At 49.9% G+C, this 12,265-nt stretch overlaps 1 protein-coding gene across 1 annotated transcript in view; it reads left to right on the top strand.

Moving 5' to 3' along the window:
* The window catches only part of LOC141126554 (sterol O-acyltransferase 2-like), a 90,446-nt gene that overhangs the window by 39,510 nt on the left and 38,671 nt on the right, over positions 1–12,265 (top strand). Inside the window, exon 6 of the mRNA XM_073612480.1 lies at positions 565–610. Within this exon, the coding sequence (XP_073468581.1) occupies positions 565–610 (46 nt within the window). The remainder of the gene's footprint in view (positions 1–564; positions 611–12,265) is intronic.

Here is a 12,265-nt window from a genome sequence, read left to right on the forward strand (position 1 = left end):
CTGGCCCCTTCTTTCCTGAATGAACATTGTGAGTGATCGGTACCAATCACTCCTGTGTCCCTTCATCACTGAAGCATAGTGAACTGTGTTTTCCGTTTGTGAATGAGCAGGAAACCTCAGAGCGTGTCCTATTCATTCATCTGTGCTACTGAGGCTGCAGAGAAGGGGACTGATAAATCTGGGCCCTCAGTCACTTTCGGCTAGAGGGGCCCTGTCAGGTAGGCTGTGTGGGGCCCCCGTGATTTCTAAAAGCAGCCCTGTGGCGAATTGTGGCTGTGGTAAAATTTGAGCTAACAGTGGGAGGGGCTTAAGAAATCAAGAATCGACTTGGGTGAGGACACCACGGGATCCCTGGACAGGTAAGTGCCCTAATAGTAAACTTTAGAAACTACGGTGGGTGTTTTAGTTTTAGAGCTATAGTTGTCAGAGCTTCATAAAAATATTATTTCCAATACATAGCACTCTTGGTATCTTGGTGATACTGTATAATATGAGTGCTGCAATGCTTTTGCTAAAGTGTAGTAGAAACATGTGAACTTCACTGTTATTCCTTTCTCTGTGCAGAACCCCATACATCAGGTGGAAATACGTAATCAAGTATTTTGCAGAGGTAGGACATGCAAATTATAGTTTTTTATGTATTTATTTGTATAATCTTATGTAATAATTATAAGTAGGAATTATAGCTAATAAAGGCCATATCAAACCTCTTTAAAAACTGGCAAATCCAATTAAGAACCTCTTTCAATAAACATTAATCTGACCATTCGTGCATACAACCCATACTTGTGTACATTTTTAAGGAAGAAATGCACAACCAGTGGCTATGAGCCATATGCGGCTATTTTCATTTGTTAGTAATAATATATTCTTAGCAGCAACCCAGTTCAAATGCTAAATTATGTTTACAGTGGTATTAAAGCAAATATGTATTTTTTCAATTATATTGCAGCTTACCAATTCTTAAATGTGGGAGCCGCATTCGTTTTTTGTTTGTTTTGGGTTTTTTTGGCTTTTATTCCAACATTTTCACTTGATGAAACAGTAAGTCTGTTATTTTTCAATGTTCTTTAACACAGTGGTCCTCAACCCAGTCCTCAGGGCCCACTAACAGGCCGGGTTTTATGTATTACCTTGGGGAGATGCAGACTAGAATACTTCAATCACTGAGCAGCAAATGATATCACCTGTAATGTATTTCAGTTATCTTGCAAACCTGGCCTGTTAGTGGGCCCTGAGGACAGGGTTGATTACCACTGCTTTAACAGACCAAGCTGTCCAGCAAAAGTGGCAGTTAGAGAGTTGAGACAAACCATTTAAAATGGACAGGGGTGCTTACAATGGTCATCTTTTATTTATGTAAAACCTTTGTCCCAAAAAGGAATACAAACTGTTTCTGTAACTGCTTAAAAAGTGTTAGCAGGAGTTTGGCTTTAATTTGTCAAGTCAATCTAGATTTGCTAGTGCATCTAACACTACCCTCTTCCCAGATATGTGTATACTGCTAATATATATTTCTTTCACTTTGTATATTTCTTAGTTTTTTCCAGGTACTTAATGTGACCTGTGCCCAAACTATACACAATAAAGTATTTACATATTCAGAACAAGCTGTAAAAGCATTTTAAAGCATTCCCTCATTTGCCTCTGTAGATATAAGCATTGTGGAGAAATTAATCTTCAAATTTCAAAACTGATGCACTAAAATCCCAGCTATTTTCTATAGAAAGCAGAATCTGGGCAGTCTGTAAGCCCTATAATGTAAATGTACAGCAGGTGTTTCTAAGCTTATTGAAACCGACTTATGATTCAGCCACACTGAATGCACAGCTGCTGGTGTGCTCTGTGAGACACAGTGCTGATGCACCCATCTCAGCACATTGCACGATTTGCTTTTTCACAGAACATTATTGAAATAAATCATGTGTGACATCAGGGCCGATCCTGGCTGGGGTGCACGGGGTGCAGTGCACCCGGGCGCCACAGAGGTGGGGGCGCTGAAGTGCCAGAGTGATCCCCTCCCTCCTCCTCTCCTTGTCCGTAGGCGGCTCTTTCCACCGGTCACCGCCGCCCCTGTGTTTCTTGCCGAAGCCCATCCCCCCTCCCTCCTCCTGTTAGAGGAGGAGAGCTGGAGATTGGGGCGGCTGTGTCTCTGTGTGCAGAGAGACCAGCTGCTCAGTGATTTCACTGGGGGGGGGGGGGGGGGGCGGTTCGTGCCCGAAGTGTTCCAGTTCTCCTCCTCCTGTGTCTCACTCCCACCTGCTGCCCAAGCCTGACACGCTCTGTTCTCCACCCGGGCACCGCGGCTGCACACTGTCCTCTTCTCTCCAGCTGCCGCCCAGATGTTTAATGGGGGTCTATACTAATGGAGGGGGGTTTGTCCTGGGGGGTCTATACTAATGGAGGGGGGTTTGTCCTGGGGGGTCTATACTAGTGGAGGGGGGGTTGTCCTGGGGGGTCTATACTAATGGAGGGGGGGTTTGTCCTGGGGGGGTCTATACTAATGGAGGGGGGTTGTCCTGGGGGGGTCTGTACTAATGGGGGGGTTGTCCTGGGGGGGTCTGTACTAATGGAGGGGGGGTGGTTTGTTCTGAGGGTCTGTACTAATGAAGGGGGGTGGTTTGTCCTGGGGGGGTCTGTACTAACGGAGGGGGGGTGGTTTGTTCTGGGGGGTCTGTACTAATGTAGGGGGGTGGTTTGTTCTGGGGGGTCTTTACTAATGGAGGGGGGTGGTTTGTTCTGGGGGGGTCTGTACTAATGAAGGGGGGTGGTTTGTCCTGGGGGGGTCTGTACTAATGGAGGGGGGTGGTTTGTTCTGGGGGGGTCTGTACTAATGGAGGGGGGTGGTTTGTTCTGGGGGTCTGTTCTAATTTAGGGGGGGTGGTTTGTCCGGGGGGTCTGTACTAATGGAGGGGGGTGGTTTGTCCAGGGGGGTCTGTACTAATGGAGGGGGGTGGTTTGTTCTGGGGGTCTGTACTAATGAAGGGGGGTGGTTTGTCCTGGGGGGTCTGTACTAACGGAGGGGGGGTGGTTTGTTCTGGGGGGTCTGTACTAATGTAGGGGGGTGGTTTGTTCTGGGGGGTTTTTACTAATGGAGGGGGGTGGTTTGTTCTGGGGGGTCTGTACTAATGAAGGGGTGTGGTTTGTCCTGGGGGGGTCTGTACTAATGGAGGGGGGGTGGTTTGTTCTGGGGGATCTGTTCTAATTTAGGGGGGGTGGTTTGTCCGGGGGGGTCTGTACTAATGAAGGGGGGTGGTTTGTCCAGGGGGGGTCTGTACTAATGAAGGGGGGTGGTTTGTCCTGGGGGGGTCTGTACTAATGGAGGGGGGTGGTTTGTTCTGGGGGGGTCTGTACTAATGGAGGGGGGTGGTTTGTTCTGGGGGTCTGTACTAATAGAGGGGGTGGTTCTGGGGGGTCTGTACTAATGGAGGAGGTGGTTTGTCCGGGGGGGTCTGTACTAATGGAGGGGGGTGGTTTGTCCAGGGGGGGTCTGTACTAATGGAGGGGGGTGGTTTGTTCTGGGGGTCTGTACTAATAGAGGGGGTGGTTCTGGGGGGGTCTGTACTAATGGAGGGGGGTGGTTTGTCCTGGGGGGTCTGTACTAATGGAGGGGGGTGGTTTGTTCTGGGGGGGTCTGTACTAATGGAGGGTGGGTGGTTCTGTACTAATGTAGGAGGGGTGGTTTGTTCTGGGGGGTCTGTACTAATGTAAGGGGGTGGTTTGTTCTGGGGGGGGTCTGTACTAATGGAGGGGGGTGGTTCTGTACTAATGGAGGGGGGTAGTTTGTCCTGAGGGGGGTCTATACTGATAGAGGGGGTGTTTTGTCCTGGGGGGTCTATACTGGTGGGGGGTCTGTACTGAGGGAGGGGTTTATACTTAGTGGGGAATCTGCACTGACGGAGGGGGGTCTATACTTCGTGGAGGGGGGTCTGTACTGAGGGGCGACTATAGTTGGTGGAGGGGGGTGATACCATGTTTTACCGCACCAGGTGACACCCCACTCCCTCTCCTCTTCGCGCGCGCTGCTGTACTAGTGAGCGGCGCACTATGTTTCTTCCCCGCCTTCATATCGGCCAGGGAAGAAAACAAAAAGGAGCAAAGAAGAGGATTGTGGGACATGTAGTCCTGAGGACTGGCAGCCCCACTGTAACATGGAAACTGCAGCCCACACAGCATGCTCAGCTGAATGGGAGAGGGAGAGAGCCAGGAGCTCGGGAAAGCTTTCAGGGAAGTACACCCAGGACTCCAGAGGGAGAGGACAGTGCTGAGGGAACACCATCAGAGAGAGAACCCCGCTGCCCTGCGCCACCAGAGGGAAAGCCACACAGCCTAGCTCCATCCCTGGCGGAGAAAGGAATGGAGTCATTGCCAGAATACAGATCTGGGCTCTACCCAACGAAGTCGCCATGGGCAATTTAGAGTGAGCTGACTCCTGATCAGAGGAACCGTTGTTGCTTTATCGCTGGGTCAGGTGAGAGGGCCGATCGGCCATTATGTACTAACGTCCATAGGAATTGCAGTCTCTGACCATCTCTTGTAACATGTCTGCAGTCTCTGACCATCTCTTGTACTATGTCTTCAGTCTCTGACTGTCTTCTGTACTATGTCTGCAGTCTCTGACCATCTCCTGTACCAAGTCTGCAGTCTCTGACCATCTCCTGTAGTATGTCTGCAATCTCTGACCATCTCCTGTAATATGTCTGCAGTCTCTGACCATCTCCTGTACTATGTCTGCAGTCTCTGACCATCTCCTGTACTATGTCTGCAGTCTCTGACCATCTCCTGTACTATGTCTGCAGTCTCTGATCATCTCCTGTACTATGTCTGCAGTCTCTGACCATCTCCTGTACTATGTCTGCAGTCTCTGACCATCTCTTTTAACATGTCTGCAGTCTCTGACCATCTCCTGTACTATGTCTGCAGTCTCTGACCATCTCTTGTAACATGTCTGCAGTCTCTGACCATCTCCTGTACTATGTCTGCAGTCTCTGACCATCTCCAGTATTATGTCTACAGTCTCTGACTATCTCTTGTATTGTGTCTGCTGTCTCTGACCATCTCTTGTATTATGTCTGCAGTCTCTGGCCATCTCTTGTATTATGTCTGCCGTCTCTGATAATCTCCTGTATTATGTGTGCATTCTCTGACCATCTCCTGTAGTATGTCTGCAGTCTCTGACCATCTCCTGTACTATATCTCCAGTCTCTGACCATCTCCTGTAATATGTCCGCATTCTCTGACCATCTCCTGTATTATGTCTGTAGTCTCTGATCATCTCCTGTATTATGTCTGCAGTCTCTGACCATCTCCTGTACTATGTCTGGGGATTCTTTCTAACAGAAGCCCTCTCTGTGTGCATCAGAGAGACTTCCCTCCAGGTCTCAGTGTACACTCTTCCTGTATTTTCTTTATTGTTAAAAGATCATGGGAGGATCCCAGGGTAACAAAGACTTCTTAGGGGAGCATCTCTGTGTTTTAGTCATTGCCATAGTAACAATTGTAAAGGGGAGGAGTTGGTAAGATTACCACGCCCACGTGGGGGCGCCAGAAATATTTCTGCACCCAGGCGTCTGTGACCCTAGGATCGGCCCTGTGTGACATTTCAACAGGGTTCTATTCACTGGGCTGGCATTGCAATCTTGTGGTTCACATTGCATCCCACAGTGTTGACAAAAAGTACTGCATGCAATAGGATTTTTCAGCACATACCACAGCAATGTTGTGTTGTGAACTGACACCATAGAAAGCAAGGCATTTTGCGTTGTCTATGCATTAGGGTTGCACTGGAAATAGCTGTCAGAGCAGCATCTGGTGTAAACAGGCTGTTAGTCTCTCCCTCTCTTATCTCTCTCTCTCCTCTTTTGAGACCCACTGTATTCATCTGTTTTCACAGGTTTCCCTGAGGATTGCAGGAATCTTCCCCACTTTAACCCTTCACTGTATTATGCTACTGACCACCTCTATGACAAAATCTCACCTATGTCCTGTCCTAACCTGGCCAACTTTGTCTACAGCAGTTCACTATTAAGGCCCGTACACACGATTGGACTTTTTGACAACAAACATGCAAATTAGCTGTTTTAAGGCAACATTTGACCGTGTGTACGTTCCATCGGACAAACTTTTTCGGTTTTCATCTGACTTTTGTTGGCTGTGCGAATGGACAAACTTTCTGGCAACAAAAGTCTGATAGAGCAAAGTCCGATTGTGTGTACACAAAACCATCGGACCCACTAACTCATTGTCCAAGAGATTGCCAAACACTTCAAAAACAAGACTGATGCAATTTGTGGGGACTTCTCCACTGTACAGATATCTTCCCCACCTAATATACCTTGTCTAACAACACATTCAATACTTTTGTCATGTACCTGGTGGTAGAGTCTGATATGCAGAGGGAGGCCTCTTTTACACCTCTGACTCGAGGCCCCTGGTAGAGTAAACAGGAGGCGTGGGAGTGCAGAGTCGCACGAGTGCCTGGCAGAGTTGCTAGCAGAGGAGCTGCACTGGAACTGATGGTGGAGCTGGGATAGAACCAGAAACAGCTGTCAGGCTGGAGACTGGAGGTCAGGCAGGTGCAGGCAGGCAGGCTGGAGGCACAGGTAAACAAGTCCAGAACAGATGTGATACAGGAGCAGAGTCAGGTGCAGGCAGGTTCGGCAACAGGCTGGCAGCAAAGTAGCAGAAGGAACAGGCAGGAATGTAGTCAAGCCGAGGTCGGGTGCAGACAGATAACAGGAATAGTCAGGGACAAGCCGGGTAGGTCAACTGGAACAGGTACAGGCAAACGGTTATCAAGAATCACAGGGAACGCTGTAGACCAGACAGCACTGATCCAGGGGAATAAGTCAGTTTAATTAGCCTGTTTAGCGCCAAGAACCATCACAGGGTGTGCACGCGTGCACATGTTGGCATTCTGTGCGGCATTAGTGTGCATGCTCCCGAGCATAGGCGCGCACAAGCGTGCCCGCACAGCCCTTCTCAGTGGGACATGCAGTACAGGGGAACTTCTGTGGCCTCCGTCTTGATTATTGGCGTGCCCTTCCTGACAACTTTCCTCTTTTGACCTGGCTACTACTAAAGAGGTTACCAGTCTTTTCTCAAATGCCCACCTAACCAATTGTCCCCTGGATCCTGTTCCCTCACAAATATTACAGTCACCCTTTTCTTCTATCCTAAGCGTTCTCACTAACATCTTCAACCTCTCCCTCTTTACTGGCATCATCTTCTCACCTAAAGCTTGCACAGATCACCCCCATACTTTAAAAGCCCTCACTGGACCCTATCAACCTGAGCAACTTAAAACCTATCACCTTGCTCCCATTTACCTCCAAACTTTTAGAACGCTTGGGACTTTCCGCCAACAAAACTGTGGATTTTTGTTCAAAGGTTGTTGGCTCAAACTTGTCTTGCATACACACAGTCACACAACAGTTGGCCAACAATTCCGAACGTGGGAAGGCGGTGACGTACAAGACGTACAACGAGCCGAGAAAAAGGAAGTTCAATAGCCAGTGCAGCTCCTTCTGCTTGATTCCGAGCATGCATGAACTTTTGTGCGACAGACTGGTGTTTAAACGATTGGACTTTCCGACAACAAAGTTTTGTTGGCGGAAAATTTGAGAACCTGCTAGCAAACATTTGTTGACGGAAAGTCCGACAGCAAATGTTCGATGGAGCATACACACGGTGGGACTTTCCGACAACAAGCTCACATCCAACATTTCCCATCGGAAAATCCGACCGTGTGTACGCAGCATTAGTCTACAACTGTCTGAGCACCTACCTAACCGAAAACAACCTTCTTGGCCCCTTACAGTCTAGCTCTTACCTGCAGCACTCTACATAAACTGCACTACTAAAATTCCCTAATGATTTACTACTTGCTAAAACTAAAGCCTCATACACACGATAGGACTTTGTACAAACTTTCCCGTGGATTTTTGTACGAAGGGCGTTGCCCATAAGTTTGTATTACATACACACGGCATAACTTTTTCAGCCAACTTTCACCAAATCACGTGGTTTTCAGCTCTTTACCACCACCCTTTGCTCAACTTCTGTATTGTCTGATAGATATTGTGTCAATCTCGCTGCTTTTATCGGCGAGATTGACACCTTGCGAGCTGGGTTCACACTGGTGCGGGGATCCGCCTTGGATCTCCGCCAATGCCAGGCACTGTGTTTGGTATGAATCATGAGGGGGAACTCCACGCCGAATTTTAAGTAAAAAACCGGCATGGGTTCCCCTCCGGGGGCATACCAGCCCTTAGGTCTGGTATGGCTTTTAAGGGGAACCCCTTACGCTGGGGTCCCCCAAAATCCATACCAGACCCTTATCCAAGCACGTAGCCCGGCTGGTCAGGAAAGGGGGTGGGGACGAGCGAGCGCCCCCCCTCCTGAACCATACCAGGCCGCATGCCCTCAAAATGGGGGGTGGGTGCTTTGGGGGAGGCGGGCGCCCTGCGGCCCCCCCACCCCAAAGCACCTTGTGCCCATGTTGATGAGGACAAGTGCCTCTTCCCGACAACCCTGGCCGTTGGTTGTCGGGGTCTGCGGGCGAGGGGCTTATCGGGATCCAGGAGCCCCCTTTAATAAGGGGGCCCCCAGATCCCGGGGTTCCCCACCCTATGTGAATGAGTATGGGGTACATCGTACCCATACCCATTCATCTAGGGAAAAAAGTGTCAATAAAAAAAACACACTACACAGGTTTTTAAAGTAATTTATTAGGCAACCCTGGGGGTCTTCTGACTTCGGGGGTCTCCCCGGCCTCTTCTCCCGATGTCCGGTTCATCTCCACTCTCTCCGGCCTCTTCTCCCAGTGTCCGGGTTCTTCTCCCGGTGTCCGGTTCTTCTGCCGGGCTACTCCGCTATTTTCTGCTCTTTTGCCGCTCTCTTGCTAGAGGTGGCCTGGTCTTCTTCGTCATCTTCTTCCCTCTTCTCTTCTTCCGATGTTGACACAACGCTCTTTCCTGCTGTAATGCTGTGTGAGCGCCTCGCAATGACTTATATAGGCATGGGGCGTGGTCACCGGGTGATGTAATCCGGTGACCATGCCCCCTTATGACGTCACAGTCCCGGGGCATGCTGGGGCTGTGACGTCAAGACCCCCGAAGTTGGAAGAAGACCCCCGGAGCTGCCTAATAAATTACTTTAAAAACCTGTGTAGTGTTTTTTTTATTGACACTTTTTTCCCTAGGTGAATGGGTAGGGGTACGATGTACCCCATACTCATTCACATAGGGTGGGGGGCCGGGATCTGGGGGCCCCCTTATTAAAGGGGGCTCCCGGATTCCGATAAGCCCCCGCCCACAGACCCCGACAACCAACGGCCAGGGTTGTCGGGAAGAGGCCCTTGTCCTCATCAATATGGGGACAAGGTGCTTTGGTGTGGGGGGCCGCAGGGCGCCCCCCTCCCCCAAAGCACCCATCCCCCATGTTGAGGGCATGCGGCCTGGTACGGTTCAGGAGGGGGGGGCGCTCGCTTGTCCCCACCCCCTTTCCTGACTGGCCGGGCTGCATGCTCGGATAAGGGTCTGGTATGGATTTTGGGGGGCCCCCACGCCTGGTATGCTCCTAGAGGGGAAATCCCTCTCGCGCTCGCCACAATAGGAAAATGTGTTTTTCCTGTTGCAGCCAACGCGAGATGTACAGTACCCTGTCGCCGAGAACCAGCGCGATGGGATCGCGCTGGAAACATTCTCGCGGCTGCGTACTGTAGTTTGTACAAAAGTCCGATGGTGTTGTGTACACACGATCGGACTTTGCTCCATCGGACTTTTGTTGCTGGAAAGTTTGTGCGTTCGCACAGCCAACAAAAGTTCAATGGAAACAGAAAAACTTTGTCCAATGGAGCGTACACACGGTCAGATGTTGCTCCAAAACAGCTAATTTGCATGTTTGTTGTCAAAAAGTCAGATCGTGTGTACTACATGTGCATACAACTTGAATCACTTGAGCACTGCTGCAGACCAGAGTCAAACCCTAATGTGTTATTGTGTGGCTATGCAAAATTTAAAACAAAACCACTAATGCAAGCAAGGAAATCAAAAAGAAGGGAATCTTGGGGGTTGCAGTCAGCTGGAGCGGTATCACGGCATAGAGATTCCAATGTTAGTATTTATGCTGTAGATGCATAATTGATATACACAACACAGATGCTATAATTATAGACATCATATGGCTTGATGAACTGCAGCTTGAAACAGTATGTCATTCCAAGGATATGATTTCCAACATAACAAAGGTGGGCCTTGCAAATTCAGTGTGCTCCAACCTCACAAGCTACCAACTCCATGTAATCACTTGAAGCGTAGATAGTGAAGCAGTGATAATGTTATTAAGCCAAGCTGAGCATTTCTAATAGGGAGAGCTGCCATAGATTGTGGGCAGGCCCGGATTTATTCCCTTTGCCGTCCCAAGGCCGGGTCCTTCAATGCCGCCCCCCCACACACACACACACACACCACCATTCTTGTCCTTTATCAATGACTGCTACAATAGACTGCGCCCCACACAAGTCCTCTGCGCCCCACACAAGTCCTCTGCGCCCCACACAAGTCCTCTGCGCCCCACACAAGTCCTCTGCGCCCCATGTATCCTCCCCGGGGGAGGGGGCACTGTGTTACATTGAGCTCTGTACAAGCTCGGGAAGGGGTGACCGCTGTCTTTTCTTTAAACTTGGTAAGTTTTGTAAAGTCCATACAGGTGCAGTATATGGGGGTTCGTCAACCCCCGGGCCACTGGTCTTGGCCTGGCAGCCGGCTGTAGCAGGTGAAGATTCTCTGAGTGGATGAACAATGTCGGGGAAGGTGAGAGTGAAGCGCACATTCCATTGCTCGGTGTGGTCGCGTGCTCTCCCTCACCTCCTGTACACAGCAGCTCAGTGTTGTCTATTGCTGAGCGCTGTGTGTTGTTTATTATGCACCGTGACCCCTCCCTCCGTCTCTCACACGGACACTCCCCTTACGATGTGAATGGACGTGCCCCCTCCTCACTGAGCTCGCCCCGCCCTTCTGTCATAGGGGAAGGTGCAGCACACCGTCACCTCCAAGACAGCCCACAGTAGCAGGGAAGCCACTGGGGGTGGATAGAGCTGAGAGGGGACGAGTCCACACTTCTTCCGGGAGAGCAGGGAGCCGCCCCCTCCCCTCTGATCCCTCCATATACTTAACTGCTGCTAATCCTCAGACCTCATCACCGAAAACACACCAATATGACTGACCTCCGGAGGAGAGGCCGGGGGCAGGGGGGGCCGCGAAAGCCGAGAAGTCGCCGCAGGAGCGGCACCGCACCTGCACCACTGCCGCCCCGAGGCCTGGCCTCGGTGGCCTTGTCGGAAATCCGGCCCTGATTGCCGGAGTATACAAGCAGATGAACAGTTCTATAGCGGAAGCACTAGGGATACAGATCAGGCCAGGGCCGCTGTTATAAATTATGGGACCCCATACAGCCTACCTGATGGGGCTCCCCGACCCCACCCTTGACTCCGCCCACCCGCCTCAAAAAAAGGCTGCATTGCCATGAAGTAATATTTATCTTTCTCCAGGCTGTTATAAAAACTTAATTAGACTAGGATCTAAACACCGAATTGCTCTTTAGACAGCATTTGGCAGGTGGTGAACCCACTTAAAAATCCTGACAGTAGTTGAAAGGGATCATTTTTATTAGGTAACATGGTGGGTGGTTAAACCCTTGCCAGGGTTTTTTTTCTCAGAGAATAGGTGCAGGAACTCCGCCTTTCGGAGTTAGCCCTTGTCTCTGCTCCTACCCACCTCCGAGCACCATTACTTGGTTCCACCCCCTTTCCACCTCCCAATACTGCCCCTTTTAGAAAATACAAAACCAAGTAACATTTGTGGTACTAAGTAATTTGTATGGAATTTGTTAATGATAACAAGAGCAGTAAAAAAGATCCCCTGCAGCCACCAATAGACCCCCCCCCCCCAGCAACAATGGACCATCTGCAAAAAATACCCCCCTCCAGCAACAATAGACCCCCCCGCAGCAACAACAGATCTCCCCCCACAGGCAGCATGCATCAATACACCCTCCAGCAGCCAGCTACAATAGACTGCTCCCTCAACAGTAAATCCCCCCAACAACAACTGACCCCCCAGCAACAATTGATCCCCACCAGCAACAATAGATTCCCCGCCAGCAACAACAGACCTCTCCTGTAAAAATAGATTGCTTTCAGACACAACAGGTCCCCCAGCAGCAACAATAGACCTCCCCAGCAACAATAAACCCCTGCAAAAAA

This window comes from Aquarana catesbeiana, linkage group LG02 (assembly GCF_042186555.1).
Source record: "Aquarana catesbeiana isolate 2022-GZ linkage group LG02, ASM4218655v1, whole genome shotgun sequence".
NCBI lineage: Eukaryota > Metazoa > Chordata > Amphibia > Anura > Ranidae > Aquarana > Aquarana catesbeiana.